We start from the raw sequence: 17,251 nt of genomic DNA, 5'->3' as shown, positions 1-17,251 counted from the left end.
GCATCACCTCTTTCCACCCACCTGCCTGTTTGGTTTCCTGTTTAGAATGGCTCTGTCTCTTCCTGCTGTGGCAGTCCCTCCTGCTTCCTCTGGGTCAAGTTTCCCCTTCAAGGTTATATCCCCAGATTTTTTCTGTGATATGTTATTCTGGGATAGGAGAGTGTGGGTCCCATATTTAGAAGCTGACTCCTGAGACTCTGGCTCCCAGCTGACAGTATCAGAGTTCTCCTTAGTAGCTAATAGCTGAGAAAGGGACCCTGGTGTTTTACACAGCCTGTTTCTTATATCTCATTATCGTTTCCAGGGACAGCTTAATTTTTAACCTCAAAGGCCAATATATGGGGACTTCATTGTTTGGTTATTGGTCGGCCATGCACTGGGCAATCAGCAGAGCTGGTTGGGAAGGATGTTAATGGGACTCCATTAATGAAATGGTAATTAAAATTCTTTAGACATGTTGTTTACATCAGCCTGCCAGAGCTGAACTGAAACCCTCCAGCCATGGGATGGAAAAGCCATCGGATTTCACGTGTTTGTGAAGAGAAATGGCCTTTCTTTTGATTGATTGAGTCATTTGAGAGCATGGAATAAGGTGATTAAACTAAGGGCAGCAAAAATTTTTGAAAAATAATTTAAAAAACATAAACTTCTGATCCAGTAAGGGTTATTTTGCAAAGTTGCTGCCTTCAACTTGGCATCATAAAGTGATGATGATGATGATGGCAATAATGGTAGGAGTTTTTACCATTTCTGAACACTTACTAGGTGCCAGGCCTGGTGTTGCACACTTCATAGGCATCACTTCCTTTTGGCCACTCAACTGTAAGATGTAGTTATTTTTTCCCCCAATTTATAGATGAAGAATTAGAAACTCCAGAAATGTTTAGCACCTTGCCCAAGACCACATACTTTGTAAGTGGCAATGCCAAGGTTCCTGATGAGGCCGTTTGACTCTGGAGCCTGTGCTCCGAGTCCACTACATATTTTCACATCCTCCCAGTCCTGTACAGCCTCTCTTTCCATGGTGGTTGCTTCACTTCTGCCTCCCTCTGATTTTCTACTTTTAACTTAAAAAGTGGCAAATGAAGCAGTAGTACAGATGCAGGTAGTTTTTGTTGTTTGATATTCTTCTTGGTATGTTAGGAAGCTTCCCTTATTCCTCTCATTCTCTGGGTAACAGGGAATTCTGGTGTCGAATCAATAATACTGATAACTGGGCAGTTTGATATAGTCCTTTGCTCTGTGTGTGTGTGTGTGTGTGTGTGTGTGTGTGTGTGTGTGTGTGTGTGTGTGTGTGTGTGTGTTTTAGAGAGGAAGGAGGAGAGACAACATATATATTTCTGGGATTCAGTCAACATGGAGAGTGGAGGTATTAATATTTATAGAGTCTGAGGGCCTAGGGTCATAACCCTTGTGGGAAGAGGTCAAGGTAGGTCTCGTTCACTTCCCTGTGGGAACTGAGCCTTCTCCCTGGAGCAGGGACACTGTGGGCCCTAAGAGCCAAATATTGATTCAAGAAAGCTTACTTCTATCCTCCAAAAATAGGGCAATAGGGGACAGGGGAAAGAGAGATTTAAAGCAGTTCTGTTTTATTTTTTTTTTACCCTACTAGAATGTTTTGATTCTGTTTGTGTGTCCACCTGTGTCAGCCAGTCTTTCCTGGGGCACATAACCAGTGGTTCAATTTAGAGCCACTCACGCCTGTTCCCTGGGGCCACTGGCCCTGGAATGAGGGAGTTCATTTCATCTCTGCAGGTCAAAGAAGTCACAGATAGGTTTCCAGTTCCATTTGTTTTGGGCTTGTAGTTTAGATGAATCTGATCAAAGGCTTAGGCTTATTTTATCCCATCAAGAGGGAGAAATGAATGTAGGATTAACTTGAGGAGAGGTTGCCTGAGCCCTAGGCAGTCTTGAAGAATGGGCAGAGAAGAGCAATAATTACCTTAGAGCAGATGTGCTGGACACCGAAGATTCAGCATCAAACAAGACAGACTCTGCCCTCCTGGGGCTAACAGTCCCAGTATGAGAGAAAGACCTAGATGATAAAACAGGTTGATTTAGGGTTATAAGTTTTATTTCCTATTTTGGGAGCTTTGGGAACACAGAAGAATATCATTTTACCTGGTAGATAAGGAGGATTAGGGAAAGATCTCAATTCAGAGGTTAGTTCTGAGATTTGAGCTAGGACTGATGCCAAAATGTTTAGAACACCACTATTCTAGGATCATTTTTTAAAGAAAGGTCAATAGATTCATATTATTTGGGTTTCTCTGTAGCACCTCTAAGAGGGATTCTTAGGGTGCTATGATGTCTATATTGAATTTTACCCCAATGGATTGCTTAGGGCAGGTTTTTATCATCTTGGGGACTAAGATACTCATCTGAATGCTTATTATTGTAATCAGACAGCCTTGGTTTCAAAAGCTGGCTTGACTACTTACTGCTGTGTGATCCTAAGCACATGACTAAATAACTTTTCGAGCTTCCATTTCTCCATCTGTAAAATGGGGATGTTGATATTCACTTCAGCAGGACTTTTGGGAGAAGTAAGTGACATAATACATATAAAATGCCTAGCTCAATGTTAGCTGGAAACGTCCCGCTAGGAAACGTCCTCAACTTTTTCTAGGCCTGCTTCCTTGAAAAGACCCAACTCTAACTATAACCCAACTCACACTTTATCTTGGGAGAGGGGCACCCAACTTTTCTCATTCTTTCAGTGTTGGGAAGATATGTATTGCTTGGTGTGGGGAAAGGACTTGAAGTTACCTGATGCCCCTCCTCTTCTCCATAATTTCTCAACCAAATGGACAGGAACAGATTGTGTTTCTTTAATCAAAACTTAGAACTTAACCAATATTTGTTACTTATAGTAAAGCCTGGTTAACTAGGACTCCTAACTGGAACTCTTAATTGACTTTTTTCCCTCCCTTACCACTTCTCTTTAAGGAAAAAGAAGCAAAAGGACAATAAAAGTTGGATTTTATTACTGGAGAGTTCTCCCTCAAAGGTTTAGCCCATGGTTAGAAGATATTATGCCCCCTGTATACCTGACCTGTCCTTCAAAATCTAGCCTTGCCTAGTTCTCGTGGAACCTGACACAGTTCCCCGTAGTTAGTTGGTGTTCAGTAAACATTTGTTAGATGAATGAAGGCATAGCCTGGGCTCTAGCTAGACTGAACTATTGCTATTTCTATACCTGTTCTGAATTTTCCTGCTTTGTACTGTTACTTATATTGGGCGCACCTCTCCCAGTCATGCCCCTCTGGACTTTGGGTTGGAGTTATTGGTGCCTTGTCTTACCCCTCTTATAAACTAGTAGGCTTCTTGTAGGCATCAGCCCACTTTCTTCATTTTTGGACAAACGCCACATTTGGTATATCGTACATTAATGGTTATTGAGCACTTGCAGTGGTCTCAGTAAATATGTTACCTATTTGCTTATTTAATGCCCACATACCTTATGAGTTCATATTATCATTAGCTCTATTTAATAGATGAGAAAACTGCAGCCTTAAGAAATTGAATAACTTATATCCCTCGAAAGTTTGCTGAACTCAGTGGAATTAAAGTGAGTTTCTAAGACCTTTGAGGTTTGCATCCTCGCCCACAAGACTTGCAGTACCAAACAATGCCTCTGATGCTGCGGAAAAGCACCGTTAGAGAGCAGTGCTACCCACAGAATTGAACTTTGTGAAGCAGGAACATGGGCTGATAATATTCATCTTTCATTTCTGAAGAGTTTTTTTAAAGATCTTAAAAATGGACTAATGTTGTCTTTGAACTTCAAAACAACCTTGAGATCTAGGTCAGGTATTATGGTTCCATTTTTATGGATGATGAAGCCAAAGCCTGGGGAAGAAGTGACTGTAAGAAGTGGAGTTAGGACTTGAACCCAGCCAGGTCTTCTGCCTTTTAGCCAAAGCTCTTTACAACATTCTCCCTTAATGTTAATTCTCATTAACAACAAAGCAAAACAAACAAACAAACAAAATCCCCAAACAAACCAACCAACAAATAAGTGTTAAAGGGAGAAATGGATTCTTAGGGAGGTATCTTCTGGGAGCTGAGAGAGTTCTTTTTAGGAAGTGGCTGGGAAGTGGGCTGACCTGAGTACAATCTTCTGAGGAAATGGAGTTGGCCAGAGCATCCTCTGTTTTGTTGTTTACTGAGTGTTGCTAACAGAAAGAGGACTCTGGTCCCCAGACTTAGGGGCTTAGCCCTGTCTCCTAAGACTGGAAGGGGAAAGGAAGGAGTATTTTTCTTTTCTCCCTCTTTTTATCTTTTCCTGGTCATGCCCTGGATGTCTCCTGGGTCCTGGGGTGCCAGCCCTGGATGAGAAGCTGCTTCCCATTAACTCCCTTGTTGCCCCCACCCCACCAGACCCTGCTTCCTGGGAGGCTTTCTGAAGGGGGATATCAGTGGGAGCTTCCAGATGGGCAAAACAGCAGCCTACACCACAAAGAAGGGACCTAGATTCAAATCCTGCATTGTCCCAAAAGGTGAGAGTTGGGAAAGTTGGGGGGGCTGACTACTTTTTATCTTGGTTTATCTTTAAGAATTTCTGGTTTGTTCATCAAGGCACCTAGAATATGCATTGCTGCACTTCTGTGTTCTTTTTTTTCAAAATCCAAGCCCATCTACTTTAGGCTTTATGATCTGTGAGGAAATATTTTTTACAACCCAGAACTTTACTTTCTCACTTTCTCTTCACTCTTTTCCTTCCTGTAAATGCCAGGTATTTGGTCAACCAAAGTCAAAGGTGGGAAGGCTGGGTGTGGCTCTGGGCCACAGGGATGTTAGCACTGGTTCACCGGACAATCCTACTGAGCTCAGCCTTGGCTGGTCCACAGAGCCTTGATGTCCTTGCTTAGCTGTGGTGTGGTGACTGCTTTTCCTCTCTGCTGTTTCTTAGGTGTTGGCAACTGAGAGAGGACTCTAGTCTAAAGACTTCGTGGACCAGAAAGAGCATGTAGTGAGAACCCTGTTACTTTCCCAGCATCCAGGCCAGGAGTGAATTCTCATCATCTAAAGAAGATTGTTCACTTGCTTTTATTTAAAAATCTGTAGGAATGGATACTTTAAAAATAATACTATCTAATCTTAAATATTTCCATAGCTGGGAGGTCTTTTGCATGTCTCACCTAAAATCTAAGCTTTGACCAAAGACTTTTTCTTGTTGACATATAGAGAAGCATGACCAGCTACTTACTTTATGACCGTTGCTTCAGAAAGGATCTGACTTTTAAATTTGTTAGGTACAAACATTCCTACGCCTCAGGTAGGATAAGCTTTAACAGCGGGCTCAGTGATATCATTAGTCTGTTGGGGAGCAAGTAGGACCCCTTTTTGTCCAGTGAAAGATGGAAAAGATTGTTTAAAGTTTGATCTTTGAGAGTACAATATTAACATTTAGGGAATCTGGATGAAGAGTATATGGGAATTCTTTGGGTCTCAATTATTTCATCACAGAGTTAAGAATAATTTAAATCATCTTTTAAAAAAATTTTTTAATTTTAAAAATTTATTTATTTTTATTATGGTGACATTGGTTAACGAAATGCAGTAAGTTTCAGGTGTGTAATTCAACAGTATCTTCGTTTCGTTTTTAAGAGGCTGATGAATGTGAGAGAGGGGCTTAACTTAGATTTTCTTTTCTATTATGCAGCTCCAGCAGAGCTAATATTTCAGCAGCCTCCCAGGGACTGCCCCAGGCCTAGTGGGGTAGCCCTCAGTGGGAACTGGGAGGTATCGCCCTCTAGAATTATCCAAGAAGCTAGGTCAGAGAAGGGCCACCAAAGAAGGAAGGGGGAAGCCTGGAGGGCAAGAGGTACAGGTGCTCCATAAGGCGATGGTGCAGGGTTGTGAGAGAACTGAGAAAGGAGCAAGGTCTGGGCTAAATGACCAGGGGTCTTGTCATCTCCAGGATGTTCTGCACCAGAAATTGTCTGCCCTTGGGCTGATTTACCTTGCCAAAGCTTGCGAAAACGCAGGAGCACAGGAAGGAGGCAAGACAAGCGGTTCTCTTTCCATTTTACAAATGAGGATAGTGAAGCCCAGGGAGGTGATGCCATTGGACACAACTCGCAAATGGCAAAGCCAGAATTTGAATCCAGGTGGCCTCTCTCTCTGAAGTGTATGCTCTTTCACTGGCATTTCATTGCCTAGCAGGATGGTGGCTTGGGCAAATGTCAGGGTAGGGACTCCCTTTGGCTTTTCCCTTGTGGGCTTCAGGCCTGTCAGTTTTGTCTCATCCTAACTGTCCCCAAATTGCCCTCCATTTTAATGGCCTCCCCTGGCTGGCTGGCGGGCATTGTTCCCCATGGTGGTAGGGCCAGCCATCTTGCCGCCACACCTGGATGGATGCTTAGTTGGGCCTCTTTATGAACCAGAGACTTGCTATAATAGACTTGACTTTGTACAAGAAAGGTTGATGCCTTCTGTGAGCCTTCTAATGTTGGCTTTCTACCAGAAACCCCAGAGACTTACAGCCACACAGCAGTTCTGACCCACTTTTGTTTGGCTGAGCTGCAGGGGGCACTGTCTCCAGCTCTACCAGCTTGTGCTTTGAGGAGAAATGAGCTCAATTAAGTAGGCAGGTCCCAGTGAGGCTCTTCTGCAGTGCCAGTGTTATTCTCATGGAGCACAGAAAAAAATATAATCTCACATCTCTCTGCCCCATTTTCATCTGTGCCGTTGTTCAGGACAGAGGATCACACGCGGGATGCCTTCACTGCTGGATTAAAAGGCTAGTTTCCTTCGAACTAGGATGTGTTGTTTCCCCCAAACCTGTAGGACTCCACTCTGAATCCCACAGATTGTTATGGCCTTGGTTCATGCAAGGGCAGGAATGTATCATAACTTTGTTTTCTGAACTTCTTTTTTCTTTTCTTCTTTTTTTTTTTTTAATTTTTTAATTTTTGGAACAGAGCAGCACTTTCCAGAGGTGATGCTAGGGGAAGAATTTCTTAGCCTAAGTCTGGACCAGGTGTGCAGCTTGATATCCAGTGACAAGCTGACTGTTTCTTCAGAAGAGAAGGTATGTTTGGCATGGCCCCTTGGTGAAAGAGGAGCCTCCCTTGGTGAAAGGGAGGTGGTCATGGGAGGGACTTGTTGTTCAGTGAGACCTTTCCTCTTTTTTAGAGAAAAAAGAAGAGAGCTTACGTTTTGTCCCTTTAAATTAAAAAATGAAAAAAAAATGTCTCTGATTGTTGACCACTACATTCACTTTCTGGACCCTTTAAAGAAGAAATAACACTGGTGTTGGTGGTTGCAGCAAAGCTGCCTCCGTTTACCAAACGTTTACAGTTTGCCAAGCGCTCCGCCGAGCGCTTTATGTTTTTCAGTTCACCGAGCCTTCACTGCATCCCTGTGAAGCAGGCTTTGCTGTCATTCCCACATTACAGATGAGGAAAAGTGAGACCGGGGAGGAGTTAATTAGCTTATCCAAGGTCAGTCCTCTCATCACTGCAGAGCTGGAGGCTACCTGTCACCTGGTCTTAACCACTGTTCCACATGGCCTCTTGGGAGTATCATTGAGCATTTAAGCCAGAGCAGACCTTTTGGGAACATCTATTCCAACAGGAGATTGGAGTTCTTACTGATGACAAAACTAAAGCCCAGAGAGGGCATAGGTAGTGCTGAAGGTCACAGAGTTAGCCAGTGGTCATGCCGGTACTAGAACCCAGGGCTCTTGACACCCAGTCCCCTAATTCACTGACCACACACTTCTTCCTTTGTGTTGGAAGTTTGACTTCTGCTCACTGATTTAGCTTACCTATGACTGCTGATCTGTTCTATTTCCAGGTCTTCCCTCTCACTGACTCTCTGATTGGATTATTCTCCCCTTTAGTCTTCACCTGGTTGAATTCCAAACCAGTTCAGATTTTGCTATTACAAGGAAGAATTTCTTTACCCCAGAAGATGTAGTCTACTGAACTGAAAATAACATAAGCTTTGGTATTGGCTAGGGGAGTCCAAATCTCATCTCTGGTATTAACAAATTAGTTGTGTGATCTTGGGCAAGATACTTTGCTTCTTCCATCTGTTTCCTCATTTATAAAATAAGGATACTAATAGGACATATTCCACAGGATGTTTGTGGGAATTAAATGGAATAAGTTTTGTAAAATGCCTGGTATCAAAAAGTAAAAAATAAAAAAATAGAATACCTGGTATCATACCTGGTACCTAGTAGATGTTCAGTTAGTGAGTGCTAGCTGAGATGATGATGATGATGATGATGATTTTAATTTTTGCAAGAGTTTATTTGAGCCAAACTAGGTGAGTTTATTATTGATCTTACATCTGGAATTAGGTCCTTTCTCCTTTATGTTCCAGGATAACATTCACCGTGTTCTGCTCTTTATTATAGTGAGTTCTGAGCTGGTCTTACTTTCTTCACTCAACTGTGAGTTCCCTGATGGCAGGGATCACATCTTATTCATCTCTGTATCCTCAGAGATGCTCAATAAATGTTTCTTGAATTGTCCTAGTCCACTCTTCCTGTCCAAGTTTGAGGTTCTTTCTTGAGGGAATATTTAAGGAAAAGCTCTTGAAAAGGATTTTGTATTGGGATGAGACTGTCCAAAGGCACATGTCCAGAGAATGGAGTGAAATTCATAAGCCTCTGCTTGTCATCCAGCAAAGTTTGATCAAGAAGAGCAGTCGTTTATTGGAACTGTAGGCTGCCCCGAAGCTTGAGAGGGATTCCTCAGAAGGTGACTGGTACAATAAGCTAGACTCTCCCTTAGGCTCAAGGAGGCCTCTGTTTCTGTTAATGATGTAAAACAGCACCTCCAGGGGAAAAGAATGCCTCTGGGACTTGGCTGAAGGCTCCTTCCTGTCCTAGAGGTTCCTTTCTGCCCCAGCCTTGGCAACAGAGAGGACTCCCTGTCTTCTTGCCAGGCCTGTTTAATGTCTTCTCTGGATTATGCTCCCAAATTGGCACAGTCTGAAGGAATAGCCTAGTCAGTTGACTGGCTATGTGAATGTTGGGGCAGTTGGTCAGTTTGGGGCCTGCTTGAACATGTGTTTAAGTGTAGTTTGAGCAAATGGGAGCAGTCATCAAGCAGCAGCATTTGGATCAACTTGGGAGTGTTTGGGTTGAGAGCGGGGGACCCTGCTATCTTCAATTCATGCTGGCCTGTCCTGCTCTGGGATTATAATAGCTTTCTTCAGGCGCGGACTTATCTATGCTTGTGCGAGTGTGAGAGTGGAAGTGGGTTGTTAGTAGGGAGAGGCATTATATTGTCCTGGAAATCCCTTGGGCTTTGGACTCAGGCAGACCTGGTTCCATGCTTGGCTTGATATTTATTGGCCGTATGAACTTGAGAAGTCACTGGTGTTTTTGAACCTCGATTTCCTTACATGTAAGATTTTGGGTCTAAAATAGCAAATATAGTGTTCGGCAGGTGCTCAATAAATGGCAGTTGTCATTGTGATCACCATAATCCTCTATTTTGAGGCCCTATTGATAATGGTAGTGGTATCAATATTGCCATCGATGATGGTAAAATAAACATGGAATTAATTGCATCTTTTCAGAAACAAAGAAGCATGACATTAAATCTACATACTTAAAAACTATAGTGGCTCTCATTTTATTCATATGCTTAAATATGAGTTGCTTGTTCTGTATAATCAGTTTGGAGTGTAGGTGTTTTTAACATTAATGATGTATATCATATTTGGTTCTGAGAAGTTATGTGTAATGTCAGAGTTATGTGATGCTTTTCAGAAAATAGATTACTCATGATGTTGATCTCTTTGGTACCTTTAAGGTTGGCATTATAATTTTGAGGCTTATCAAAGTATAGTAAGGTTTGGTACGCATTTTCTCCTTGGCAAAACCCATAGTTTTATTTCCTCTTAATTGATTATATGTTGCTGGAAGTTAAATATCTGGAAGTCTTTGACAATTAGATGTTCATCAGTTGAATGATAGCCCTTCAGGCTTTGAAAATTCTGTTATTTGTTCCAGGAGATTTGGAGATTTCTACCGTCTTTAATTACATTGCATGTGATAGGCAATCTCTTGCACAGATTTTATTTCAATATTGCATTATGGTGAACTTATTGGAGTGTATTTGAAGTAAATCAGGAATCTGAATTTAAGCTAAAATTCAGCTGCATTTAATGTTAACATTTGCCAAAAACTCAACTGAGTAACCTGTATTTAGCTAAATCCACAATTGAACAGCAATAACAACTATGTTATGACTTACTCCTTTACCCTCATCCCCCAGGTTTCTTTTAATGTATATTAAAAATGCAGTATGTGTCTTACAGAGTTGTGCTGAGGATGAAAGCAGATAATACACGAAAAGTGCTTAGCACACAGGATACATTCATTATTGTAGGATATGATTATTGCTGCTACTACTACTACTATAAGTAACTGTTGGCTGGGGCCTTTCTCCAGGGGCAGTTCTTCCCAGAGCCCATATTGGCCTGGGTGGTTATGTGACCTGAGACTTGGTGCCTAGAAGGGGAGGAGAGTTGTAGCGGCCTCTTGGTCCTTTCTTCTCTGTGTTCCAAGATAACATTCACCTTGTTATGCTTTTTATTATAGTGCATTCTGAGCACCCCCAGCACACTCAGCCCTGTCTGTACTTCTCTAGGGCTCAGATCCTGTTCTTCTTCCAACATCACTTGCTTTTGCTCATACCTTACCTCCTCTGCTGTACTCACACTCCTTGAGGACTGCAAGGGTACCTTAGCCATCTTAGTTCACTCATAGTGCCTGACACAGAGCCCCTGGAGGCAACCATAGGTGCTGAGCAGACATTTCCTGAGGAAGTAAAGGGACAGATTGGGGCTGGACTCTGCCCTAAGCTTGCTGAGGTTATGGAAATAATTTTAACATTTTTCCAGAAAAGAAGGACAAATGTGGGAACTAGAGTTCAGAAGAAAGCATAGATATTTACTGTTTGCTGTCCCGTTTTTTCCTTCATGTAGTTTTTGTTATACATTTCTATTTTTTGAGAGAGGGCAAAAGGGTCTGGTAGGAATCACAAAATTACTATTTTTTTGGGTAGAACCTTTCCCCTCCACCCTACCCTCACCCCCACCCTCGCCCTTACTGCAATATAGAACAAAGACAGAGGAACAAGCCCCACCCAGTTACTTAATTCTTCTGCATGGGAGGTGTTGCTAGGCCAGAGCTAAGCCTATGAGCAGACAGCCTGTTTCTTTTATTTGCCTTTGAGACTGTCATCATGGACAGCCTCAGTGACCAAGGGGCAGGGTAAGCAACCTTCTGGGACACACACTACAGGCAAGAGTGATGACTGTTGAGTTCTAGCGCAGTTTTGCCACTGAGTGCTGGTTACTAGACTTTTCTGAATCTTTGCTTTCTTAATTGGTAAACATGTTTCGACTCCTCAAGAATTCCATGCCTTCTTATGAAACCTATTGAGGTTTTCAGAGTGATTACAAATGGGAAATGGTCCACGTTTTAAATACAGGTCATGAAGAAATTTAGTTCTCTTAAAAAGTTAGATAAGTGTCAAGTATGTGTTATAATGAGAACTATAGGTTAGTTTCTGTCTGCATGATCACATTTTTAATATGCTGTAATCTTCTAAAACAGTAATTAGGGACCAAATTCTGCTATCTTATCTTTTGGAAGGGATTGGTCCCTGTCTGCCAGGATCATTAATCTTGCATTCCCTCCTGTCTGAATTCCTAGCCTCTCCAGCTGGCAGTGGGTGTAGGATACAGCTGGAGCTCCTTGGCCAGTAGGCTTGAGTGCTTACTGTCCAGGTGCTATCTGGTGATGAAGCAGGTATATCCTAGGCCTTGGCTGAGCAGTTGACAGTCCTGCCTTTCTCTGAGATCATCGTTGGTGTTGCCAACTTCTCAGCCTGCAAACAACGATCTGGCTTGGGCCTCTGCCTCAGTGTTACTTTTTACTATTCTCCTTTGAAGAGTATAATTCAGTAAGCACCTAAGAGGGGAATACCACAACACCGTTACCAAAAATCTACCTTGACTGCCCACTGTTCTCCAGGTGCATTTCACACATCATTAAAAAAAAAAAAGGTTGACATTTGTATTGAAGTAAATTCAGAGACATGAATGAATAAAAAATGCACAGCTCAACTTTTTACGAAGTGCAACACCAACATATCTAGCCCCCAGATCAAGAAACAGAATCCCAGAACTTCCTTCCAGTCACTATCCCCTAACCCGAGAAACATAACTATTTTGACTTATCATAGATCAGCTTTGCCAGTTTTTGAATTTCATATAAATGGAAAACTGCTGTGTTGACTTCTTTTGCCCAGCATACTGTTTTGCACGTCATTTCTAATTCTTACAACTTGTAAGGCAGAGGTTATTGTCTCCATTTTGCAGAGGAAACTAAGGCTTGTTAACAATAGCGAGCTCCATGATTTGAAGCTGATGGTGTCCCAAGCCCCAGCTCTTTATTAATGCATGCCCACTCCAACGGGGAGACAGGGGCAAGTGACAGTCATTACTATTCAAGAGGCTGGTGGGCAGACAGACCGAAAACATGTATCCATAATATGTGCCCCAGAGAAGTAGAATCAAAGTTCAAGGAAAGTACCCTGGAATATTTTATTACAGATTGTTAGCTGGGAAAGGACTCATAGAAAAGTCCCTTATTTGAGCTAAAACTTGGAGAATAAGAGTAAGATTTTGGAAAGCCATTCAGGTTGAAGGAATTATAGGAATACAGACATAGTATCTGCAATAACTTATTGTACTTTGGAGAAAAGTAACCTGTGTGATGAGAATCAAGGGTCTTTGGGGGTGGGGTGGGAGAAGAGGCCGGGAGTGGAGTAGGAGTCTGTGGACAGAGTTAGGAATAAGGACCTTCTCATCCAGGTCAGTATTTACCCAACTTTGTGCTGTAAAACTGCATTGTTGTAAGATGTTTATAGGTTTTTAGATAAAAAAAAAAAAAGTTCTCAGGTCAGATACATTTAGGAGACAGTGGGAAAACAAAGGAAACAGATTAAGAAACTGCAGGACTTGTCAGAGCTTTTATATATTAGTGAGCTTTGTGAATCCTAAAGGGGACTTGGGGTTATGCATGATGTGTTCCCCAGGCTCATTTGATCCCAGAACCATTTTATTACAGAATGTTTCCTACCCCTAGTATTTCATGGAGCACAATATGGAGAGTAGTCTTGAGACTGCCTTTCTGTGGTTGCCGTAAATATTCTATTTATTGCATCTGTTGACTTTCCTTTTGGCAGTTTATTTCATTGCTTGTCTATAATTTTTATTGTGAGGCCATCTTTAGAGGGTGTATGTCTATTGGAGTCTGGGTTGCCCGGGGCTGTGGAAGCACCCCTATAGGGCAGGAATACTGGTTCAGAAACAGATTTTGTATGACTATTTGTCTTGAGTATCCCCTGTGCCAGCTGAAGAATGTTAGTTCAAATGCCACATCTGTATGTGGTGTGAGCCTGGGCTTTCAATTTTGTGATGTTGAAATTTCTCAGACCACAGGAGGTGGTGAGCTTCCTTACCCCTTCCATAGCAAACTGGTGGAGTTCTTTTACAGTTTACAGCTGGGACAAGATTACCCAAAAGGAACCTGTGGCTGAGATGCTCTATCAGATGGGGCACCAGTTCCAAACCATTAAAGCTCATATCTGAATTGTATGGGCCTGTGAGCCATTTTGGCCTCAGCTTTCATTCAGCTCCCAGACTTGAATCCTTTTATTTAAAGCACTTGAGAATTTCCCTCTTGCTTTTGAGTTGGCTCAAATCTTGTATCTTTTTGTAATAAGTCATTTTCACATGTTTGGAGCTCTGGGGAAGATTCCTTCCAAGTCAGCTCAGTTTGTCATGTTGCCTGGAAGACATTCTCCATTCCTGTGTCATGCTCCAGTCATTTGTCGGATTAGGGCACTGAAGTAATCTCTCGTCTTGCAGACATTTCTATCAAACCATTGTGTTTCAGTCCTTTTCTTTACCTTTGCAGAATCATAATGTAAGTCTTTTTACTGACTATGGGTAGTAGTGGAAAGCTGAAGAACAATTTCCAGGCAAGACGATTGTACTGTTTTAGTTTTGTCATCATTTTTGTTTATATGAAGTCAGATATTTGGCAGTATGCTGTAATAGGAAGAGAACCATGCACCCAGTCATTCCTGCTTTGGTTAACTTATTCATTCTCTCAATAAATATTTATTGAATGCTTTCTGTGTGGCAGTGTGTTAGTCACAGGAGAAAGATTGGTGAACAGATAAACACAAGATCCTTGCCTTCATGGAACTTATAATCACACGAGGGAGACAGATTTTATCTCATATGTACACAAATAAATATATAGCTACAAACTGGGAAATGTGTTGGGGAAGAAATGTGTAGGGTGCTGTGAAAGTGTAAAATGAAAGCCAGTAGTTCAAACTGCTGTCCTGTCACCAGTTAGCTGGGTGAGACTGAATTACCACTTTCCCACTCTCAGCCTCACTTTTCCCTTTTGCGAGTGACTCTAGCTGCTTCACAGGGCCCTTGTGGGTCTGAAATGAAGCAACTGCAAGAAAGAGCTTTTATGTGCTCTATAAACTTTAAGATGAAGATATTATCTTTGTGATGATACTGTCAGAAAGATAAGTGCAGCAATGTAGGTTTTCTGGTGTCTGGGGAGCCCTCAGACCAGGAAATATCTCAGCCAGTGATACGCTGGTAAATATTTAGCAACTGGCCTTCCAAAAAAGTTCTAAAAGCCCCAATTTGTTTGCTGATTCATTTGCTAATTTCCATGGTGTAAATATTTCCACCAAGGCTGGTTTCAAATGACCAGTGTGATGTCACAAATGCTGGGTTGGAAAGAAACATGATGAGCTCCAGCTCTAGCACACACACCATGACTCTCGGCTGTCACTGTTGTGTAACAGGGAGATGGGAGTATGGTCAACGTTAACTCTTGGTTATGCTTTGGTTTAAGAAACAACAGAAATCTGAGAATCATTCTCGTGTCTAGAAGTGCTGTCTTCTTGATTTAAAATCATGGTAGTGGATTTGGCAAATGCTATTGGCTCAATCCCTGGGAAAGAAAAGGTTACCGAGGGAGGAGGTCCTGGGAGGATGTGGAGGGTGTGGTTAAGATTATGAGTTTAGGAATGTAGCTTCCCAACTCAGCAGTCCTCCACGTTTTCCAATCATTCGTGCCTCTGAAGTGCAGTATTACATAATGTTAGGATTTGGATTTTTGGAGTTAGAGGTGCATTCACATCCCAGATACACTACTTCCTGGCAATGAGACCTTGGACAAGTTGCTGACCTCTCTGAGGCTATTTCTTCATCTGTAAAATGTGAACAGTGATACACCCGTAACTGAGTTTTTGGTGGATTAAATGAGATCATGCATATAGAATGCCTAGCACTAATGTTAATATTAGTCCTTCTCAAGTCCTGAGTAACAAATTAGATCTATTTGTAGGAACCTAGTTTTTTCCTCGATGTCATCAAAATTAGCTTCTTTTTCCCCATCCTATGTTTTGCTGAAAATCACCCTCAACTGGACCTTTCCTTTTGTCAAGTCACTACTCTGCCTATTTTAACTTGAGTTCCCTTTCTCGATCCTCAGAACGCATTTTGAAAACGAGTAAATGCCCCAGGGCGCTCCACTTTACTTGCAGGGTACAGGTATAGTCTGGCCTCGCTGCTTGTGTAACTAGAGGGGTGAGGTAGGATGATGGGGTTCATCTGGTGTTCTCTGGCCAGGCTTGTGTTTGCATCAGAAGTATAGTGAGCAGAGGATGATGAAATCGAATTTTCTCTACTTCTTTCCACATAGCAACCTTGTAGCATTTAATAAATTGGTTTTGGAATATGAAGCAGTGAGGAAATTATGCTTTTTCTTTGTTTAAAAGTGAGACCCTAAGTGTGCCTTGTGGCAGCTGATTATTTCATTATGGGACCCATGAAAAGTATTTTCATCTGAGTAGAACCCACCCTGTTCCATGATTGAAGCCACAGGGCCTCCTTAGATTTTATAGACTAGGGGTTAATATACTTTTCCTACCAAGGAGCAGATAGAAAATATTTTAGGTTTTGTGGGCCATAGAGTCTCAATTCAACCCTGCTGTTGTAGTGTGAATGCAACCACAGAAGATACGTAAATGAGTAAGTGTGGCCGTGTTCCAATAAAACTTTATTTACAAAAACAGGTGGCAGGCTAAATGTGGCCTGTGGGCTGTAGTCTACCCACTGCTGCTATAGACGTTTGACAGGCAGCTGAGAACAACTGGTAAGAGTATGAGCACTGGAGTTGGGTTCATGTAGACCTCAGCCCTGCCGCTTTCTGGCTCTGGACTTGGGTGAGTCACTTAATAAGGGGCAAGATTATTTGCTTATTGGGCTCTCATGAGAGTCCAGGGAGACAGTATCTATGAAGAATGGGCTCCTGGCTTTGCACGTGGTGAATGCCAACTGCTGTTACTTATTGCCCCCTTGCCTTGACCAGTCCCTTGACAGGTGGGGGGCTGTTGGGAATGATTTTAGGCACATTGAAGGCTAATACTAGTGGGATTTTATTTGTTTGTTTATTTTTAAAGCATGAAGTCTAAATGAACAAAATATGTGGCCTTCTCTAGCTGCTGAGAAGGTCATCGTTGTTGCCGAGTGCTGTGGCTTTCACAGCTGAGTAGGTAAACAGTGCAACTAAGTGGAACCAGTTCAACAAGTCAAGCCAAAAATAAAGATAAGGTTAAATATCGACTTCATTGTACTCAGCTTGCTTTTCAGCTTTTATAACAAAGACTAAACTAGTTGATGGGGAAGGGCGTGATCAGTAATTGCCACCTACTCAAGGACTTGAGGTTCATTCTTCAGGAAAGCTTTCTCCACCAGCCACCTTCTCTGTGCCTAGCATGGTGCTAGGCAGCAGGAGGTGCTGAGACAGAGCAGGTATACTTCTTTTCCCCCAAGAGCGCACAGTCTAATAAAGGGGCGTAGAAGAAATTGTAGATAACCACAGTGCAAGGCAGAATGGGACTGTGGCTGTCCGCCACCTAACCCAGCAAAGCTGGACTTCTTCAGGATCCTTTGCTCTGCTCTCCCCACCCAGGCCTGCTCCAGCCTCCTCCTCCCCAGTCCTGCTCTCTGCCCCAGAATGGGTAGGTTCCACTGCCTCTTTACATTCTTAACTTATTTGACTATTCATTCATCGAAAGGTATTTGCATGTATATTATGTGTCAGCAAATAAAACAAGGTCACTATTCTCATAGATCTTAAGGACTAGAAGAAAAACACAATTATTCA

General features: G+C 42.2%; 1 protein-coding gene across 46 annotated transcripts in view; it reads left to right on the top strand.

Moving 5' to 3' along the window:
* KLHL3 (kelch like family member 3) overlaps positions 1-17,251 on the top strand; it is a 235,899-nt gene that overhangs the window by 178,315 nt on the left and 40,333 nt on the right. For 43 of the 46 annotated variants that reach the window (XR_005647248.1, XM_039836141.1, XM_039836138.1 and 40 more), the window contains 2 exons: positions 6,930-7,039; positions 7,347-7,451. Coding sequence is in view for 45 of the 46 variants with exons in the window: in XM_039836141.1 (XP_039692075.1) it covers positions 6,930-7,039; positions 7,347-7,451 (215 nt within the window). In the remaining variant the exon portion in view is untranslated. Of the gene's footprint in view, positions 1-4,383; positions 4,503-6,929; positions 7,040-7,346; positions 7,452-17,251 lie in introns of all 46 variants that reach the window. The other 3 variants (XM_039836148.1, XM_039836154.1, XM_039836155.1) reach the window with 2 other exon arrangements.

The sequence above is a fragment of the Pteropus medius genome, unplaced genomic scaffold (assembly GCF_902729225.1).
Source record: "Pteropus medius unplaced genomic scaffold, Ma_sr-lr_union100, whole genome shotgun sequence".
NCBI lineage: Eukaryota > Metazoa > Chordata > Mammalia > Chiroptera > Pteropodidae > Pteropus > Pteropus medius.
The sequence above is the reverse complement of the archived record's forward strand: the minus strand, read 5'-3'. Positions and strand labels throughout refer to the sequence as shown.